We start from the raw sequence: 20,701 nt of genomic DNA on the forward strand, positions 1-20,701 counted from the left end.
TGATGGCTTGAAATGTCTCATCAATTCAAAGTGCATATGGACGTGACGTTGCTGCTGTGTTTTTTATTATTTTTCCACATTTTTCTGGGCACGTGTGTCTGGATAATAAAATTTAAAAGTTTATCTGAAGCTTTTGTGAGGCTTCACCAGTCTGAGTTAGTCATGTCAAGTGGATATCTGCCACATTTACAGTTTATTTTAGCATCAAGTTCCCTCTTTGTGTTTCCCTGTTGAGCTGTGGTGGAAGTATAGTAACAAAAAGAGGAACTTTGGCACTAAAAATATTGTAACATTGAAAGATATATACTTGATTTGACTAATGTGGACGGCTGAAGCTTCACAGCAGCTTCAGAAAAAAACTTTTAAATCCATTTTTGCACAGAAGGAGACTTGTGGATTTTGTCCCCCATCACTTACATTGTAAGTACATTATGAAGGGATCCTCTAATGGTCAGTATGAACAGGAGGAATTATTACAGCAAGAAAAACATGTTTCAATGTTCATTTGGGCACCTGACTGATGTTTTAAGACAGACTTGAAAAATTGTGAACCTCTCATAAAGTGAAGGATGAGAATACTTCTTCCATCACTGAGTGAAAGTAAATGTTGTATCTACACGGACATTTTAGTTTGCGGACCAGGAAACTGGTGCGTCGTTGTTTTTATTCCGCTGATTTTTCACCATGAAGGAAGCAAACATGGCTCTCCCTGTGAGTGTGGGGACTCTGCTGCAGGCGGACCTCCAGGAGGACGCTGCGTACCGGGACGACGGCCTGTGTGTCGTCGGTATTTTCGGTAAGAGCAACATGCAGGCCGGCCCGCTGAAGGAGTCTCTCATCAACAGTCTGGCGGACAAACACATCTTCTCTCTGTTCGGAGCACCGGAAGAGGACGGCGGCACCGCGGACTGCAGCAGCCACATCCAGGCTCTGTACAGCCAGGAGGACCGGGTGCTGTACCTGCTGCTCTCCTCCGTGTGCGACAGCCGTCAGCTGCTGCGGGCCTGCCGGTCTCTGAGCGCTGGCACCGGCCACTCCGACGCCCACGACTTCTGGAAAGGCCTTGACAGACAGCACTGCCTCCACCTGCTCTACATGTTCTCGGTGTGCCACGTCCTCCTGCTCGTCCATCCCAACCAGACCTTTGACGTGAGCTACGACCGGCTGTTCAGAGCCCTGGACGCCCTCCGGCAGAAGGTCCTGCCTCTGATCCGAGCTGCCATTAAAGACTGCCCGGTGTCCAAAGAGTGGAAGCTGAACTGTCGGCCCTGCCCTCCGCGCCTGCTCTTCGTCTTCCAGATGAACGGCACTCTGAAGGTTGTGTTTCCAATAATGTCCTGAAATATTTACATAAAAATATATGAGCAAGTGTTCATATTTTCTACCCTTTTGACTGTGACCCCAGACATTTAGGTACCCCAAAGCCCACAGATTCACTGTGTTCAATGACTAAACTATGAGGACCTTTAAGGCAGCAGTTCCAGGGGTCCCCAGAAAAATGAGGAATATTTTAATTTCACTATTATTTCATTGACTAGAAGTTAGCCCAATGAGAGAATGTATAAGAATGACTCTTCTGTTCATAGTTTTCACTCTCTTCACTATTGAACCACCAGTCTACAGTATAGACAGTTATGGATTAACTAAATCTTATCAGATGGGGATCCTTTAGACTTCATCTTATCAAATACAGGTCCGTGGTCTGATGTGTATCAATTTGGAGGTCTGTGACACCAAAAAAAAGTTGAGAACCACTGCACAATTTTTCAAGTCTGTCTTAAAACAACAGTCAGGTGGCCATACAGACATTAAAAGAGGTTTTTCTCACTGTAATCCCACTGGTACTGTATGTGTATATGTAGGTAACACTACTGCATATTAAATATAGTTTAATGAAATACTTTATTGCCATGTCAACACAGTTGATAGAAATTTGCCTCAGTGCATCTTAAAAACAGAGAAAAAACACACATTAATTAGATAAAACAAGAACAGCAAAAAAGTTATCACATTTATACATTCAAACATACATAATATAATGATTTCCTACATACTATCATCTTGTGTGTGTGTGTGTGTGTGTGTGTGTGTGTGTGTGTGTGTGTGTGTGTGGGTGGGGGGGGGGGGGGAGTCTTGTAAGTGCTTTGTGCTGTTACTTACATACTTTTGAAGTGCTTGTTGGCTAATGCTTGCTCTGCTACTACAAGTGCTTGTGGGGTCAGAGTTCAGGTATTATAACAGTCTCATGATATGTGCTGTTCCTGAGGTGAGATGATGTCTTACACTCTTTTCCTCAGTGCCTCATACTGTCTGAATGTTGTCCTGCTTGTGATGTGACATGGCAATGAAAAAATATATATGATATGTGTATAAGAATTAAACAGAGCCAACAGGCAAGAATATGTGATTATATTTTGTAACTGATTTAATTTTGTCACTTACTGTGAGTCACAGCCCTGAATGTGCTTTAAGATTTATTACATCAACAGCACTGTTTGCATTAAGCAGTCACACAATAGTCAGCAAGTTTCATATTAACCTCTTTTCTGTTTGTTACTCTGAAGGTCTCTGCAAACAGTTCAGAGTCTGGAGGAAACCCTGACAAGCCCAAAAAGCACTCTCCCAGGAGGAGGCTGCAGCACGCCCTGGAGGACCAAATTTATCGCATCTTCCGTAAAAGCCGAGTCCTGACCAACCAAAGCAGCAACTGCTTGTTCACCGTGCCGGCCAACCAAGCATTTGTTTACGTGATCCCAGCGGTAGACGAGGATCCTGTGGGGGCCTTGCTTGGCCAGCTGCGATCCAACTGCATCCTGTGTGACCAAGACTCCAGCACGTCAGTGGCAGGACCGAGGCGTTATCAGCAGATGCGACGTTCAGTTCGGCAGCCCAGCTACATTGGAGACACAGGCAGCATGTCTATGGGCAGTCAGCTGGTGGACTGCAGCTTGAAGGAATTCCTCTGGCAGCACGTGGAGCTGGTGCTGACCAAGAAAGGCTTTGATGACAGCGTCGGCCGCAACCCACAACCTTCACACTTTGAGCTGCCGACCTACTCCAAATGGGTTCAGGTCGCATCCAGACTTCACCAAGTCCTAATTAGCAACACAGAGGAAGAAATATCTGAGCTAGCCACCAAAGTGCAAAGCCAGCTGAAGGTTTTGGAGGGCTTTCTCGATGCCGACACAAAGTTCTCTGAGAACAGGTGCCAGAAAGCTCTGCCACTGGCTCACAGCGCTTACCAGTCCAACCTTCCCCATAATTACACCACAACGGTGCACAAAAACCAGCTGGCGCAGGCACTGCGAGTGTACAGCCAGCATGCCCGTGGTGTGGCTTTCCAGCGCTACGCCCTGCAGGTTCATGAGGACTGCTACAAGTTCTGGAGCAACGGCCACCAGCTCTGTGAGGAGCGAAGCCTCACTGACCAACACTGTGTTCACAAGTTCCACCTACTGCCTCAGCCAGGTGAACACTCTACTACTGTCTTTTCCTCTGCTGAACTGCATCTGGTCAATATAATATGTAATGATATGTAAAAAGAAATACAAAAGAACATATTCTGAGTATCTGCACACTAAAATCGTCCATGTAGTTTCTTTTAACAGTAAAGCTGCAACAATTAGTCAATTAATCAGTCAATTAACTGAAAACTAATCGTCAACTATTTTGATAATCAAATAATCATTTTGAGTCATTTTTTATTTATATGCAGGCCGTCCAGTCTAAAGCTGCAACAATTAATTGATTAATGGATTAGTTGTCAACTTTTAAATTAATCAGCAACTATCTTGATAAACAATTAATCATTTGGAGTCAGTTCTTAAGAAAAAATTCCCAAATTATCTGATTCCAGCTTCTCAAATGTGAATATTTTCTGGTTTCTTTAGTCCTTTGACAGTAAACTAAATATCTTTGGACTGTTGTTTGGGATAAAACAAGACATTTGAGGACATCATCTTGCTTTGGGAAGCAGTGAACAACATTTTTTTTACCATTTTCTGATATTTTATAGACCACAACAACCAAAACTGACAGATTAATCAATAATGAAAATAATTGTTAGTTGCAGCCCTAATTAACAGCGACATTTCAGTCAGCCTCAGACAAACATCCACTGAGTGAAACACAGTAGTGGGAAACAAATAACCTTGATGGATGTAACATTCTGCTGGAAAGTTGATCATCGTACCACTTTCTCATTCAAATAAACACAAAACACAACATAATGTAACAGCAACATCTCTTACAAACATACACAGGTTCTCTATGTGTACTTGCATGTTTCCCTTCGGATATATATTTACATATATTCAAATGGAATGAGGATAAAACCAGTGACACAGACACACAAAATCTGACATTCATTTCTGTAGGAGAGAAGCCAGACGTGGATCGCAACCCTCCCATCCTGAACCACAACAGCAGGGGGCGCTCCACCAGCTCCTGTAACTGTGGGAGGAAACAGGCTCCTCGTGAGGATCCGTTTGACATCCAGGCCGCCAACTATGACTTCTACCAGGTGAACGGTCACACACACCACTCTCCTCTCTCAACAGGTTGTCAGACATCACATGTGCAGCTCTGACGGTGCTGAACTGTCACTTCTAGTTTGTCATTTCTGGTGCTTTCTGCACTGCACTTCCTGGAGATCACCTGTCAGTCAAAGCAGCCATTTCTTCATGACGAAGTGTATTTCTGGCACTCTTTTCTTTGTCTATAGAGAGCTTCAGTATATTAATTTGATACATGATACAAATCCAGGTACCTCATCAATGCAAATATCATGTAAATCCAGTATTTCCATAAAAGGACTCTGACAATGGTCTGATACATCCACAGACATTAAAGGGCTGGTTACCATGTTATAAACAGAATAGAAACATCTCTGGCAATTTCGGTGTATACTGTCACATGTATACTGTCAATTCCATATTTGCCCGAATAAAAGATGATTTTTATTCTTAAAGTGGCATTTGAATAAGTTTGGGTCGTCTTACGTTGTTTATAGTGTGTCTTTTAGAGTCAGTTAAACCTAAAAGTGTTTTGTTAGCCCAATTAAACCTGCAGGAGTTTCTGAAGGCTTGTGTTTTTCTGCCACGGAGGAAATAAATTCATGACAAGTGAAAACCAGTTGAAAGCGTCTTCTGACGAAATGAATTAGTGCTGTCACAGATGACCAGAAACTCAAAAAGGCAAACAGACAGTCTGAAAAATAAGAAAATAATAGAAAATAATTTAGAACGCTTCCAGGAGCCTGACAGGAGTGAGTGTGATTATGTGACTGATGGACAAGCCAACATTACATAAATGTGGGTTTTATGTTCTGCTTTAATCGTATTATTTCATTTTTACGATAGAAAAGAAAAGGCTTCACAAATGAGGACTCTTTTCCTCCTCTCCAATAGTATCTCAGGGAAACTTTCCCAACAGAACAAGTGTGTCTTCAAAAAGTCAATAATCGGGTCATCTTATAGTTGAGCCCATACAGGTATTCGTTTTTCCACAGGTAAACTATTTCTGTTACACATGTTCTGTAACAGCGCTCTTCCTGAACAGATGCTGGAGGAGAAATGCTGCGGGAAGCTGGAGAGGATTGAATTCCCTGTGTTCCAGCCCAGCACTCCTGACCCAGCCCCGGCCTGCAACCAAGCCCAGCGACTCCCATCTGAGGCGTCAGGCTCTGGTGAGGCAGAGAGGCTGAAGGAGCCAAGCACTGCCCAGAGCCACACACCTGGAGACACCAGCCTCAGCCTGGCTCTCAGTCTCGGCCAGTCCACTGACAGCCTGGGGCCTTATGGGGACGGGGACGGAACAGAAACTCAAGTCCAGCAAAAGAGGCCAAGTCTCGTCGACCGCCAGCCTTCCACTGTGGAGTACCTGCCTGGTATGGTGCACTCTGGCTGCCCCAAGGGCCTGCTACCTAAGTTCTCCAGCTGGTCGCTGGTCAAACTGGGCCCAGCCAAGTCATACAACTGCCACACTGGTCTGGAGCAGCCAGGCTTCCTACCCGGTTCTTCCTTCCTCTTGCCGTGGGACTTGGTGATCCGCTCTCGGTCAGAGGAGGATACGGGACTGGTGGAGCCTCTGGATGGAGGCACCTCCTCATGGCCAGCCCCCAACAAGAGCCTCGTGGGAAAGCGAGGGAGCACCGGAGGACTTGGCAGGAGTCGCAGGAGGGACGACATGGCTCGGGTCTTTGTGGGCTTTGAGTATGAAGACAGCAGAGGACGACGCTTCATTAGCTCCGGGCCTGATAAAATAGTGAAGGTGCTGGGGCCGGGGGGTGCCAAGGATCCTGCTACCAGGGTGCTAAACACAGACATGCCGCTGTACATCCCCTCCCCTTCCCAGGGCCGCGGCCTGAAGGCTCACTTCGCCCAGCTGACTCGCCTTTTTATTGTGGTGCCTGACGCCCAGCTGGAGGTTACACTCAACCCTCAGGTAAGCAGCTGAAACTGACTCCACTTCCATGACTGCTTTATCCAAGACTAAAAACAATAGTTGCAAGTATTTCTTCTTTATTGTGTTGTTATTTGGAAAATACAAGGTCAAAGAATATACAAACATTTGGGATATTTCTACAAAAAGCCCATGTCCAGTTTTTTTATATATAAACATGCACAAGAATTAAAAACAGAGCAGTAGTTGCATATACAAGTGTTTATATCTATCAATCTATTCACATACTACTCACCCACGCACCCATGTGTGTGTGCAACATATACAGTTGTGCACTTCTACTTCATTCCGTCACCAATTTTCACTTTTAACTTTCTTACACTTGCTCATTCTACACTCACTGTTAGAAATGCAACTATAAACATTAGAGCCAGGGTAGCTTATATTACTGCTATTCATGAAGAGGAACGAAGCATGAAACGTTAGTTTAGTCTGTATAAAGTCTGCTCGCTCTGGGTTATAAATTTGATCACTTTATTCCACAATTCATCAAGTTTGCCTTGTTTCTTTTTGAGTTGCAAGTATTGCAAAGTCAAACAGAGAAACTAAAATAGTCAGCAATTTAGTTAATTATGTATGACTGCCTCATAATTTCAGCAGTAATGAGTCTCTATAGATTGCAGTGGAAACCTCAGGGGAGTTTTTACATTTATTTTACATCTATCTTTAGTGCTATTTGTTGGAGACGGTAATGTTGTTGGCCTTATTTCATCATTTAAAACAAGATGTTAAACTGGGCCTGAGCCCAGCGGAGCTCAGCTACGTCTCCTTCAGTATCACAGTGTTGCCAATGTTCATTTGGCATGAAACATCCACTTTCAGACTCTTGTCTCACGCTGACCGAACAAATGTATGTTTCATCGATTTCCATGAGTAGCTCACAGCAACAGGATCAATAGGTGTGATACTGATAGAGGGGCTGTGTGCAATTTATGCATATGGCACAGCAGCGATAACTTCATTAATTATTTAAATTTTCTGATATGGCACTGGGATCTTATTGTAGACAACTCTACAAACAGGTCAGCAAGTTTATACAGTGAAATCATGGGAAGGAAAAATGATCTGGATGCGATGAGTTTAGCACCATCACTTTTATAGTTCAAGGTTGATTTTCTTACTAAAATCTCTGTAAACAACAGTGTCACAGGGTCATCTGACTGTCTAAAAACAAAAAAACAGATGAAAGACGATCTGAGTTAATAAAAATGTAATGCTTATCTGTGTCACCTTTAATATTTATGCTGCACTCACAGCAGCAAGTGGTGCCACTGTGTTTTTTGCCCTGGGTTTGGCGTCTCAGGTTACAAACAAGCTGCCCCTACTTATTGTTGGAGGTTGAAAAACTTCACAAAGTACTTCACAAAGTTTAATCTTGTTCCCCTAAACTTATTTAAAGGGTCTCTTTACCCAAATTACAAATAAATTAATAAATATGAATGAAAAGGAAAACAGTAGCTAATGGCCTAAATTCAGTGTGAACTGTGGGCTCATAACGGTATCTGAACTGGTTGGTATCATCAGTGATGTCTGTGACGTTTGTTTTTTATTTTCAGGTCCAGCCTGGTCCTCCTCCCTGCCCAGTTTTCCATCCAGAGCAGACAGATTTAGTGTTGCCTCCTGATGGTCTCTGGGTGCTGCGGTTCCCTTATTCCTACTTGACAGATCGCGGCCCCTGTTACCCCCCCAAGGAGAATCAGCCCCTCAACAACTACAAGGTGCTGCGAGGCATCCTGAAGGCCACGACCGCAAACCCTCCTCCACAATGAACCTTAATCCTTTTTATAAAGGACTTCACTTTCCCGGACTCAGTCGTATTTATTTACATCTCCTGACACAGGCTGAGAAAATGTTGTTTTTTGTTGCCTTGCTGCTGGCAGGGTCAGTCCATGACCCCCCCCAGACATCTCGTCTCTCTACAATGTCAGGTCAGAATTTCCCCAAGTGTGTTAGAAACGAATGGCTGTACATGGACAAACATGGTCCCCATAGACTGAATCCTATTGATTTTGATGAGCTCCTGACCTCTCTGTCTGTTTACTGAACACGTTCATGTTTCCCAGAACAGCAAACCATCCTGAGGTTAAACTTTACAGTTGTAACTCTGAGAATAGCAAAATCATCAGTATGGCTTTTGTTCTAATTCTCCAAATCTGACTGAAGGGCGAAATGAACATCATAGCCTCTAACAGACTGTTAAGATCCTGGTTCAGGCTCTGCTGGGACGTCGTTAAGCATCTGTGTCTGACTGTTGGTTCTTGTGATCCCTTGTCAGCAACTGATAGATTGATCAGGTTAAATCTGTGTCAGAGGAAGTTGGTGAGAGAAAGAGCTGTCTGGCTCTAGCCAGGCAGTGATTTCATCCATTTGTCCATTTTTCCATCTACTCCACAAGCAGAAGACAACATGCTGACAATGTCAGTGCAAAGCAAAGAAAAACTTCAGTGTGCCAGCTGCAACTTGTTAGTGACGTGGATCTAGGAATGCCGATGTTGGTCAGTCCACCACTGTCATCCAGACTGAAATATCTCAACGATTGCCAAGAAATTGTATTTGCATTTACACCACCGTCAGCTGTACTTTGTGTTTAGTGCTCATAAGCAAATGTTTGCTTACACACTAAACTAAGATGGTGACCGTGATAAACATTGTACCTGCTAATCATCAGCATATTCAAATTATGAGCATGTTAGCAGACTGACATTAGCATTTGGCTACATGACTGTAGACTTGTGAGGTTGTGTCTCAAGACAATGATGAGATTAATTAGTTTCATCGGGTATGTAAATGATTGTCAGGTTATGTTTGGAGTGTGTTTATGTGTTCATTAAGAGTTTTCATCTAAGGCCATGTCCATTTGCTGAATGTAAGTTAAACAGTTACACAGAACAGTAGACTCACTGGAAGACGGGTTAAAGATGGTGGGTGGCACAAGAAGCAGTTTGTTCAATGACCATGTATGTTTCCTTTCTTTTTTCTCTTTCCTGGTCCTCGTGTTGGTGGAAATGTTCGATATATGGGTGCGACTCCCTCAAGTCATGGTTTTGGCGCATTTGAGGAATTATGACCTTCTCATAATTTTGATAATTCGACTCATGTCCCACCTATACTAAACTTGAGTCAGGCCTGTGTGTAAACGCCTCTGGCCTTTCAGTCTTGTATCTTGTGTCACAACTTTGCATATGTTGTTTTCACATTTTATAAGGTGAAGTCCGAGCAGCCAGAGTGAGAAAGAAATGTCAGCAACAGTGAACTTTGCTGCCATTAAAGCAGAAGGCGACAGTCAATAACTAGTTTGAACTTATGTATTTTGTATCATGTGCATGAAGGCACAATATTATCATGACACTCACATCATTGATCCACATCCTACTGCAACATTGATCACTACTTAAACATACTGAATACACTGGGAGCTGGAGTAGAACATGTTCTCGTTTTTCTATAAATAAAAATAACTGTTGGTGATTTTGTGTCAAATATTATTTATAACTTTACAAGTAAAATCTATATAAATGAACTAACAATCAGAGCAATCATTTCTGTTCCTCTATCATCTTCACTTCATATAACTTAACATTACGATACTGTTGAGGAAATTATTCAGAAACTCTTCTTAAAGATGCCAAACTTTGTACATAAGGTTGCTCAAAAATGGTGCTGAATCTCTCCCTGACATTGTTTCCTACAGTAGTTCATACCTTGTTACAAACAAGTCATCTCAGTAGGTTGGTGTTGAAATGTAAATAAGAATAAAAAGGCATCAGTACAAAGAAGACTAACACTATAGAGTACAAAAGAGTTTTATTCATCTAAATTAAAATAAAGAGAGAAAGTTCAAAACAAAGGAAATCTTAGAAGTAAATCCTCTGAAATAGAGAAAAGCCTCATGTTTCAGGTAGATTTTTACATGCATTGCATTTTACTTTTCTTCCACTAGATGGAGTCGGACTCATTTTGTTTAAACCTGCCCATCATTCCCAAGTGGAGGATAAGGGTTAGGGTTAGACCCATTTAAAGATGTACTATGCAGGATTTGTTGGTTGGTGTTTTGTAAACACACAGCATTCAGAGTTGGCCCCTCCTCCCGGAGCAAGACAGAGAGAGAGAGCAGCGGTGGTCGAGCGAGAAGCGAGAACAAAGCAGTGAATTAGATAAATAAAACATTATTTTCTGATTGTCTCACAGTGGTTATGTTCTAAAGCATAAATAAACACACCCACACCTCCACACAAACATGCAGAGCTTGTCTGCTGTGGCCTCTCTGCTCTGTGTGTGTGTGTAGCTCAGCCCCCCCCCCCCCCCCCTCGGTCAAGCAGACACACAGAGAGACAGAGAGCAGAGCAGAGCAGAGGAGATGGAGACAGTTGCTACACTATGAGTCCCGACCTCACACCCTGCACGCTGTTATTGGCTGGGGGCAACACACCCACCGCCCAAAAGTTGATGCCCAGAAACAAAGAAACAGAAAAAATACACAGCAAGATGTTTTATGCTGGGTAAAACAAATTAACCTTTACTCTGAAAAAAATCAGTGGAGGGCTTATCTGAGTCTTTTAATATTGAGTATTTGCGATGATGATTTACAACCAAATCCAGTCAAGAATTTGATTTTTTTCTCCCCTTCACATTACAGCTGTGCAGCATACTGAGACTATGGTAACATTTCATTAATTCATTCTTTTCTATACAGTCAAATGAGAAAACCATTTAAATCAGATGCATCTCAAGCTTTCTGTGATTGTTTCCTTTAATATTTTATAGCGTGCTGTTGTATATAATTTCTGTGCAGAATAGTGTCAGTGGAGCTTTGAACAAGAGTCAAACAGCCTCTTATCATATCCAGTGTGAACTAAATACTGAAGTTCAAGTGCAGTTTTGTGTTCTGCTTCACCTGCAAAATGTCAAGTTGTTTTTTGTTGTTTTGTGTCTTTTTTATTCTGGGTGTCTCGCTCCTATGTAGGAGTGGTGGGAGGCGTTTTACAAGTTTGTGCACGGGGGGCAATTGTCTCATAATCTGTCCATGATTCCACCTACCAGGCAGAAAAATTACTACAAATACTGATATTGATTTTTCTTTAGTCTGCTTTTATTCTCTGGTATTTTGCCTTACATCCCTAGAGAAAATGAGAAGTTGTTGCATCCAGCTTGTTAAGACTCTTTTTCTCATGTTGCTTCTGAATTTTTCATTTGTGATGTGAATGTTACAGATGATTAAGATCAACAGGCTGAGTTAACTTTACTGCTGGACGATAGAAACAGAGATCAATGTGTAACATACGTTCTGTCGCTCAATGCCACCTGCATTTTTACATTACCGATCGCACTCTTGATCCTGTAAGGAACAAGGAAATCAGCTGTTTATCTAAAACCTTAGTGACACACACACACACACACACACACACATACACACTTAGTGTTCGGGAATGTGGGTTATAACAACAAGGTTAATAACAAAGCTAAGGAGTGTGATTCAAGGTCATAAAGTTGAACAACCACTGGTCGAGACTTAAAGAAACACTTCCATTCATTTCTTAATCTTCAGCTGACAGTTTGAACTGTTTTTATCGACTACACGTCAACTAATTAAACTGATTATTACATTTTTAATGACAGTGCTGCTTTCAGCTCTTCATCTGACCTTTCCAAACTCCTCTTAGCTCTTAGACTTAAGTTGACACTTCAATTCCTTTCACTGACTACACTTAATATGACACTTATTGATATTAATTACTTTGTCCCATGTCCTCTGCCTGTTGCCAGACGGTCAGCTTAACATGGCTGTTGGCGATTCTACTACTTTACTAACAATGTGCTATGATCTACAGTTGTCTTACAACCCTTGAAGTTTAAGTGTTAGTACACTAATGCCACGTGACAGTCAGGATCAGCAGTGGGTCTCGGACCATTTGAACGATGACGAAACTGCTCAGCTTAGGGAAAAAAGTGAATGAACGGCATGGTCAGTGACTACAAATCTTTTAACTAAATTGATTGAAGTAATTCGAATCAGCAGAGTGACTAGTAATTTCTACTATTTACCTGTTGATTGCTGGGAGCAAAGATACAATTATTTCCAACATGATAACTTTCCACAGTTATAAATATTTTTTAATTGTAATTATAAATCCCTCCTCTTAATATTATAAACCACTGTGCAGTGTTTTGGTGTCTGATAAGCCTTCAAACTCATGGATGGACCAGTACCCGAAGCAACACACTCCCAACAACACAACCCACTGCATTTTTGAGTCTGAACACCCACATAAACAGAAAATTCAACTTAATTTTCTACTTCCACCTCAACTTCTTTCAGTGCTTCAAATTTGTTTCCTTTGATACCTTGAACTTCAGCTATTACTGCCACACAAAGACATTTCAAGAGATCCAAATACTTAAACATGCATTTTCCTTAAAATAATTAAAAAAAAAAATCATTTCTAGTTTCAGTTACAGCATAAGACCTAAATTCAGACCAGCATGCATTTATACTGACACCAAGAGTGTTGCAATAGTCCATAATGCCCTTCAGAGAACCCTTATTAGGCACTGGAAGCAGTAAATCTTGGTGTGTGTGTAAAGCAGCAACAACCATAAAAGGAGCATAACAAACTTAAAGGTTCAGTGTTGTTGTTCCCACCTGTGGACAGGTAGGGGAGGCGGGAGGGGGGGATAAAAGCCAACCCACATGTAGAGCAGAGTTTACAGCTCGGCTTTGTCTCTCATCTCTGTTCTACGCTGGATACCACTGTGCCAAAGTTCAGTGCTCACAACACAGGGACAATAGCAGAAAGAAGACACTGAACTAGATGTTCTCCGGCAGCTTCATCTTACCGATTGTGTGCGTGTGACCCCGAGACAAGTGAAGGCAAACACCTGAGACTGTTCAACAAGGCAAGCACAACGGCGTGAGTACACTACACTTGTCAGATTTATCAGGGAATCAATGATTATTTAAAGTTACAGCAAGTGTTCTTGTGCTCCTGCAATGGTTTACTACAAGGTTAACGTTCAACTTAAGATAATTAAGATAAGTCATATTAACAGTGAGAAGAAACAGAAATCTGTAATATCAGTGTGTTATGTAGACACTGAATTGAGTTTTGTAAAAGTATTTTATTCATAAGTCTGTTGATTTTTATTTGTTATGATGTGATTTTATAGTTTTTTTTATCTTATTTTGTTGCTCTGCCCTACTTTTTGTCCCCTTCAGAGGACAAATCTTGATGATCAACTTTAGAGGAATATACCAACATTTTTGTACACCTAACCTCAAGGGTGCAACTATATACATATACTCATATCCAGCTGTACTTAAGTAACAGAATTTGTACTTTCACTGCGGTACATTTGAGATTAAAACATTTTACTTATATTTAACTTACTTACTTAACTTTAAAATATATAGATAAATACTATATAGATTGTGGAGAATCTCCTGTGTCAACATTTTGTCAATGAAGAAGATGTATTCAAATGTGAAAGAGGTGAGAGTCTTTTCTCAGCCTGTATAAAAGCATGAGAACTTCAGATGTTAATTAATTAAAGGATTTTAACGTGTAACTATATGAGGCATTACTGTATGTAAAACTCATATACTACAGTATAATGAAGTAGTTGGATCAGGCTCTAGACCAGCTCCAGCTTTAAAAATGCTCCTTACAGTTTAACACATCACTAATTTAACTTATTAAAGGAACCTTCTGTACTTTTGAATGTTAATATTTGTTTACTTTTACTTTAGGAAAAATTGGAGATTTTTACTTGTAATTAAGTTTTTTTATTATTATTATTATTGTGGTAATGTTACATTTAGTATTTGAGTACTTCTACCCGTGTTTTTTTGCTTTTTCCTATTCTACAGGCAGAGTAGAAAGCAACACATACAACACTTGTTTTGTCTCTTTTGTGGTGCAGGGAATCAATTCCCCCGAAGATCCAATTCCAAAGGAAAAAGTCTATTCCCGCACACACTTATCACCTCTGCATTGATTTATAAGAAAGAGTCAACATTTCAGTCACAATAACCTTTTCTTAAGACGGTCCTTGTGACCAAAACGTCAACTCTTTTTAATAAATCAATGCAGAAGTGATAAGTGTGTGCAGGAATGGACTTTTTTCTTTGGAACTATTCTACAGGCAGCCATTGATGTCCAATTTATTTCTAGTGTAAAAAGCAACTTTAAAGGGGTTTCTTATAAAATCCATTTCTGTTTTTAGGCCTACTGTTATCCTGTGATTTTTTAAACTTATGAATGGTAATGTTGTGTAGATTTTTCATATCAAATTGCAGTAATGTAACTTTAACAACAACAAAAAAAGCAGCGATAATGTTCACTGTGCTCAGTTTGGTCTATATCTATCTCAAGGAAGTTTCTAGTCTCTGCAAGTTGGTTTTCATACATTATTCCAAAATCTAAAACACTATTTTTCAGCAATGTTACAGGAATATTTTGACACCGGAACAGCACTAATTCGCTCTCAAGCAGCTCTTGCTTTCTCTCCCTCAAGTCATTACTACCACTGAGGTGCCTTTGAACAATAAGCCCCTTAACCAACAGATCTGACTGTAATTTTTCTTATTTATTGTCGTATCAAGCCACACAGATGGTTGTTGGTTCTGTGTCCAGGTTTTAAGATACATCTGCGGAACAAATAACCGCCCAAATACATCTGAAGTGAAAGAAATATTATTTGTGTTGATCACAGCAATGAAAAATTACATTTGGAAAAACTCATTAGAAGTTTGCCTTTTGACTCTGAGGCTATTTTATTGGTAGTTGGTTAGTAGTTTCAGTGAAACCTGTTCACAGCGTTGTCTGTAAACATGAAGAAACTGTTTCTGGAAAGACAAGTAGCTGTTGGGTTTTTCAAATTGATAGGTCAGGACTTTGAGCACCAGATATTAAATTACATTGATCTCTATTGTCGAGACGGGGTGGAGACAGAAATCTCAGAAACTGGACAAATAAAATCTAAACTATCTGTGTGGCTAGATACTACAAGAGGCAAGTGATAAATTGTTTTTTGTTTTGTAATTTGGATGAGCTGACACCTTAAATGATATTTTTGTGTTAATATTGTTTTATATGTTTAATGTGAAATTCATATAACTCCAGCTGAAATATTAATTATATCTTTTTTGGTCTTTTGTCAGTCCTTCCACTGGGAATGCCAAACTAAAAGCTCAGACGTCACTGTCAGTTTTAATTGACCAGGAGCAACATGGCCATCAGGAAGGCAGGCGTCCAGCGAAGGATTGTGTCCAAAGACGGCCACAACAATGTGCGGATTGTCAACGTGGAAGGCATGGTCAAGCTGTACCTGCATGACATCTGGACCACTGTGGTGGACATGAAATGGCGCTACAAACTCACTCTGTTTGCCTCCACCTTTGTCATGACTTGGTTCATCTTTGGCGTCATCTTTTACTTCATTGGCATGGGCAATGGAGACTTTGAGGGTGGTCTGAATTCCAACCACACACCCTGTGTGGTGAACGTGGATACACTCACTGGAGCCTTCCTGTTCTCCCTGGAGTCACAGACCACCATTGGCTATGGTTTTCGTTATATCTCCGAGGAGTGTCCACTGGCTATCTTCACTCTGGTGGCTCAGCTCGTCATCACCGGCCTGGCTGAGATCTTTGTCACTGGCGCCTTTCTGGCCAAACTGGCTCGTCCCAAGAAGCGAGCAGAGACCATCAAGTTCAGCCAGTCTGCGGTGATCTGCTGGCGCCAAGGCAAGCTGTGTCTGATGCTGAGGGTGGCAAACATGAGGAAGAGTCTTCTGATCCAGTGTCAGCTCACAGGAAAGCTCCTTCACTCCAATGTGACTGCGGAGGGCGAGAAGACCCAGATCCACCAGAGCTCTGTTAATTTCTGCATTGACTCCAGTGGAGAATGTCCCTTCCTCATCCTCCCGCTCACCTTCTACCACGTCCTGGATGAACATAGCCCGCTGGCAGGACTGAACGCGGAAAACCTTCACACACGTGAGTTTGAGCTACTGGTGACCCTCAATGCCACCATGGAGTCGACTGCGGCCACATGTCAGAGCCGCACCTCTTACATTCCTAAGGAGATCCTCTGGGGTTATGAGTTCAAGCCGGTGCTGTTCAGCACCGCAAGTGGCCGTTATGTGGCAGATTTCAACTTCTTTGACAAGGTGCAAGTGAGCAACGACGCAGCGTTCCTCAGCAACAACACAGAGAAGCTAAAACTGGAAAATGATTATAAAAAAGAATAGAGGATAAATGTGTCATTAATGTCAATGTTTGATGTGACTTTGATATATGTTAGATAGGCCCTAATTCAAACATTATTATTAAAATGTTTGACATTTTTATATCATATGGCCCTATTTTTAATAATAACTTTATTTGTATAGCACATTTCATACAAAGATTGCAGCTTAAAGTGCTTTAAATGGAAATGTCAGAACATAAGGACAAAGTCAAATAAAAGATCAATAAAAACAGATAAGAAACAAACAAAAAAATAAACCAATAAAACCAGAACATATGGATAAGACAATAAAAGGTAATTAAAAGCAACGGCTGGGTTACAGCAAGAATGCGGACTGATAAAATACCAGGTTGTACAAATGTAGTTTGTGCTGTTGCTATGAAGATTTTTCTTATTTTTCATAATAATACAATGACTTTCTGTTTTTGTGAATCAAATTTACCAACAGACTTAAAAACCTCACATGAAATTGAATTTTGGCTTTTCATTTTATATATTCATATAATCATTTCATCATGAATTTGAATATGTTTTTATTTAATTAAGTACACCAGAATACACCAGAAATGGATGATGGAAGCCCCATCTTTAGTTCAGTTCAAATCAGATCTTTATTGTCCTTTGAGGGGAAAAAACACAAACACAACATACAAGAGGACATGGGACATTAATCACAAGTTACAGCAAAAAAAATGATCTGTTCTCTGTGCCTCAATAAAGTTCTGCTGAGCAGTGCAGTCAAGATTTAGTGCAAACGAAGCGCATTTATTTATATTGGAACAAAGGGGGGACAAAACAAATACAGCCGGCGAACAAAAATGGAACAATTTTTTCACGTGGGATTAATGTACTAACACTTAAAGGTGGGATCACCCAGACTGATAACCGTAAATAAAATTCAATTGTTTGAGTTTTAATGGAAGGTTTTGGTGTCCCCTAAAGGTCTAAATGCTTTTTAGTCTGAGAATAATTTAGATTTTGTGCCAAATAATGACAAAGGTGGAAATGAGAGTTTAAATGAGAAGATTCATACCACTCTGAGCTAGTAGCCGGTTAGCTTAATTTAGAGACAAAAAAAAGCGGGAAACACAACAAAATCCACCTACCAATACTTCTGAGGCGTTCTAAATGACGTTATTTTTTGTTTGTTTAATCCACAAAAACCAACATTTAAACAAAAAGTCATGGTTTTACGGTGATTATGTACCTGATTATTTCCTGACCTGCAGTTAAAACTAGAGAATGAAAAAAACATATTTCCCAAACTTTTCCCTTGAAAGAAGGAAGATGAGTCGTATACAATGTATTTAGCTTAGCATAGCAGGATGGAGCAGGACTTTTGAGATGTTGTGTTCAGTGGTTGTTGGTCAGGAAACAATTAAATAATAAAAGATATAATGTGTAATTAATAAGACAGCTTTTTTTGATGGAAGGTGTATTTTTTTTCAACTTTGGACAGATTTATAGGCTCAACATTCAAGAGATTTATTTGTTACATAATTGTACATGTACAACAGCAATGAAATAAAATTGCAACAACTGCGGCAACTGTGTGAATATCAAATGTAAAGCTATATAGCAGTGTAAAAATTACAATTAAAATATATATAAAGCTACATACAGGGAACAATAACAGAATATCACAGAATCTATATATACATAATAAAATAAGGTAAAAATAAAATAAGTAAGAAATAGGTGGCAAGTTATAAACAATTTGCAGAGTGTAAGGGACAGTTGGCAAAAAGCAAATGAAAGTGGTAAGGTATCATTAGGCTAGCAGTTTCCCTCCGTTTCCATTCTTTGTGCTAAGCTAGGCTAATACATTGTATGTCTGAGATGAAACTGTTATAAAGACTCCTCATCTGAAAGTGAACAAAATATCAGACTTTCCTTTGAAGACACTGATAATCAGAATTAATTATATATTTCTGGCAGCTTCAAACCAGAAATATCAGTACCAGTAGTTTGTAAACCGCATTTTGATGAATGAAGGTTGGATAATTTTGGTTGGATGAACAATTTTCAAACTCAGATCAAAGATCAAAGAAGATTTCCTTACCTGGAGTGGAGAAGTATGAATCTACAATGAGTCTATGTTAGTTATTATGCTACACATCTACAGGTGCGAGTGCTTCACTGTTACAGAACTTGTAGATGTAATTTTTACTTGTTTAGTTTTAAACAATTAACATTGACAAATAGGTAATTATGTTTGCACGAAGGGGTATATAATGAAGACTTTAAAGGCTGTTTTGTTTTGTAAATAAATATTTCTTTAGTAAAAATTACAGTGCTGTGTTCACTTTTTGTCTCCCACTGCATGCTACAGGCCTCAGTCACCAGTGACCCTGCATAGGAATAAGTGGTAATAGACAATAAATAGAGAGATGAATGGATAGAGCTGTTTGAAGGGTAAAACAGGTTCAGCCGCAAGCTCTTCCATCTCAGTTGTCTCTAGCTGTCGGCTTTTGTTGTGGCAACAAATGAACTCCAGCTCACTGTATCTGGTCAAAACAATATTTTAATCCAAAACAAAACTGATCTTTCGCTGACAAAGAGGTAAAATTTTGATCAACAGGTACTTTATTAAAAACGATTGGCTTAAAAAAATAAATCTGACATTTGCAGTGCTGATGTCAGAGCATCTACAGTCTGTAAATGATATAACAGGCCTCAGCTGTTGTCAGACAAGACCATATTATACAACTCTGTATAACTAAATGGAGATTGCCACCAGTAAATGATATCATTATTAACTCTATGAACCACATACTCTATTTACTTTAGATGATCCATTCCTCAAAGCAAACCCTCCTTATAATTAGTCATGGAAATTATTAATGAACAAGGTAAATATACAGATTCACAGAGATTGTACTTTCTTTATTTTGTGGGAACAAACTATTATATTGAATGAACAAGTTATTATCTTGGCTGGAGCTACATTTTATTTCACCTCAAAAATGTCACACATTGACATTTTTAATGCTCTAGTACAAAAACACAGGACTGTATGTTACAGGACACATGACTGAGCCAAAGGAAAGACTATGCAGGTTATTAAATGTGTCACTGTTTTCATCCACAATCAATTACAAAGTCTCAGACAGATACATAAATATAGCTAGAAGTGATGAGAAAATCACCTTAAAGAAAAAGAAGCTTTTTGCACAATACATTGTGGAATTTTGTTTCAAGATAAAAACTTGTTGCTCCACACAGAACATCACTTAACAAATAAACTTTTTTATGCATTTATGTACTCAAAAATATCTACAGGCGTCACTGGGACTATTTCTTCTAGAGAAAGTAGTTCCGATAAAAACGGTTCACAGTGAGATCTGTTAACTGTTCAGAGCTTTTTTCTGGGAAGAGATGTTGCAGGTGATTTTTTTAAATGTCTTTTTTATACTTAGACACCACAAATGAAACTGTATTTACCCCCATTTTATTGGATTGGGGCCAGAAGACTCAGAGACAGATATCTCAAAACGTTGGCACACAAAACCTTAAATTTGCATAGCCTGACACCACAAGGGATGAATGAAAAGATGTGTCTTTTGTATTTCGGGTAAACCAACCCTTAAAGGCTTTTATAATGTTGTAAAACTGTTTAATGTTGTATTCTTTTATTTTTTATTTTTTCATTTTGTAAAGGACTTACCTTGCCTTAAAGGGAAACTTTCCCATCTTTTTGTGTCTAAGTGACTAATGGGGACAACATTTTTTATTATGGAAAGGACCATACAGAGATATAAAACATTTTCTTTTACCTTTCAGGTCTCAGCTCTTGTAAGATTTCAGAGCCTTGAGGGAGACTTGGTTAGACACCATAACAAACAGACTAGATCAAGCGAAAGGTAAAGAAAAATGTTCTATTTCTCTGTATGGTCCTTTCCATAATGTTGTCAGACATGTATAATAACAATCTGAGCCTGTCAGAAAGAAAAACAAGCACTTTTAGTGGGTGTACATTGACGTCGGATTAC

The 20,701-nt window shown here is 39.9% G+C and overlaps 2 protein-coding genes across 2 annotated transcripts; both read left to right on the forward strand.

Annotated features, from left to right (window-relative positions):
* The first annotated feature begins 627 nt into the window (after positions 1–627).
* On the forward strand, positions 628–9,927 carry smg8 (SMG8 nonsense mediated mRNA decay factor). Its single transcript, XM_042432051.1, has 5 exons — positions 628–1,317; positions 2,565–3,468; positions 4,377–4,522; positions 5,560–6,444; positions 8,019–9,927. The coding sequence occupies exons 1-5, from the start codon at positions 685–687 to the stop codon at positions 8,229–8,231; spliced, it is 2,781 nt and encodes a 926-aa protein (XP_042287985.1). The 5' UTR covers positions 628–684; the 3' UTR covers positions 8,232–9,927.
* Positions 9,928–15,687: 5,760 nt separating this feature from the next.
* On the forward strand, positions 15,688–16,710 carry kcnj15 (potassium inwardly rectifying channel subfamily J member 15). Its single transcript, XM_042431974.1, has one exon. The coding sequence runs from the start codon at positions 15,688–15,690 to the stop codon at positions 16,708–16,710; it is 1,023 nt and encodes a 340-aa protein (XP_042287908.1).
* The last annotated feature ends 3,991 nt before the right edge of the window (positions 16,711–20,701 follow it).

Source organism: Thunnus maccoyii, chromosome 13, assembly GCF_910596095.1.
Source record: "Thunnus maccoyii chromosome 13, fThuMac1.1, whole genome shotgun sequence".
Lineage (NCBI taxonomy): Eukaryota > Metazoa > Chordata > Actinopteri > Scombriformes > Scombridae > Thunnus > Thunnus maccoyii.

Bases quoted from the DNA above. Each gene is read 5' to 3' on its own strand.
- smg8 (XM_042432051.1), top strand. From the start codon at position 685: ATGAAGGAAGCAAACATGGCTCTCCCTGTGAGTGTGGGGACTCTGCTG. The intron at 3,469-4,376 runs GTGAACACTCTA...TCATTTCTGTAG, and splicing joins CCACCTACTGCCTCAGCCAG to GAGAGAAGCCAGACGTGGAT. The intron at 4,523-5,559 runs GTGAACGGTCAC...CTTCCTGAACAG, and splicing joins CCAACTATGACTTCTACCAG to ATGCTGGAGGAGAAATGCTG.
- kcnj15 (XM_042431974.1), top strand. From the start codon at position 15,688: ATGGCCATCAGGAAGGCAGGCGTCCAGCGAAGGATTGTGTCCAAAGAC.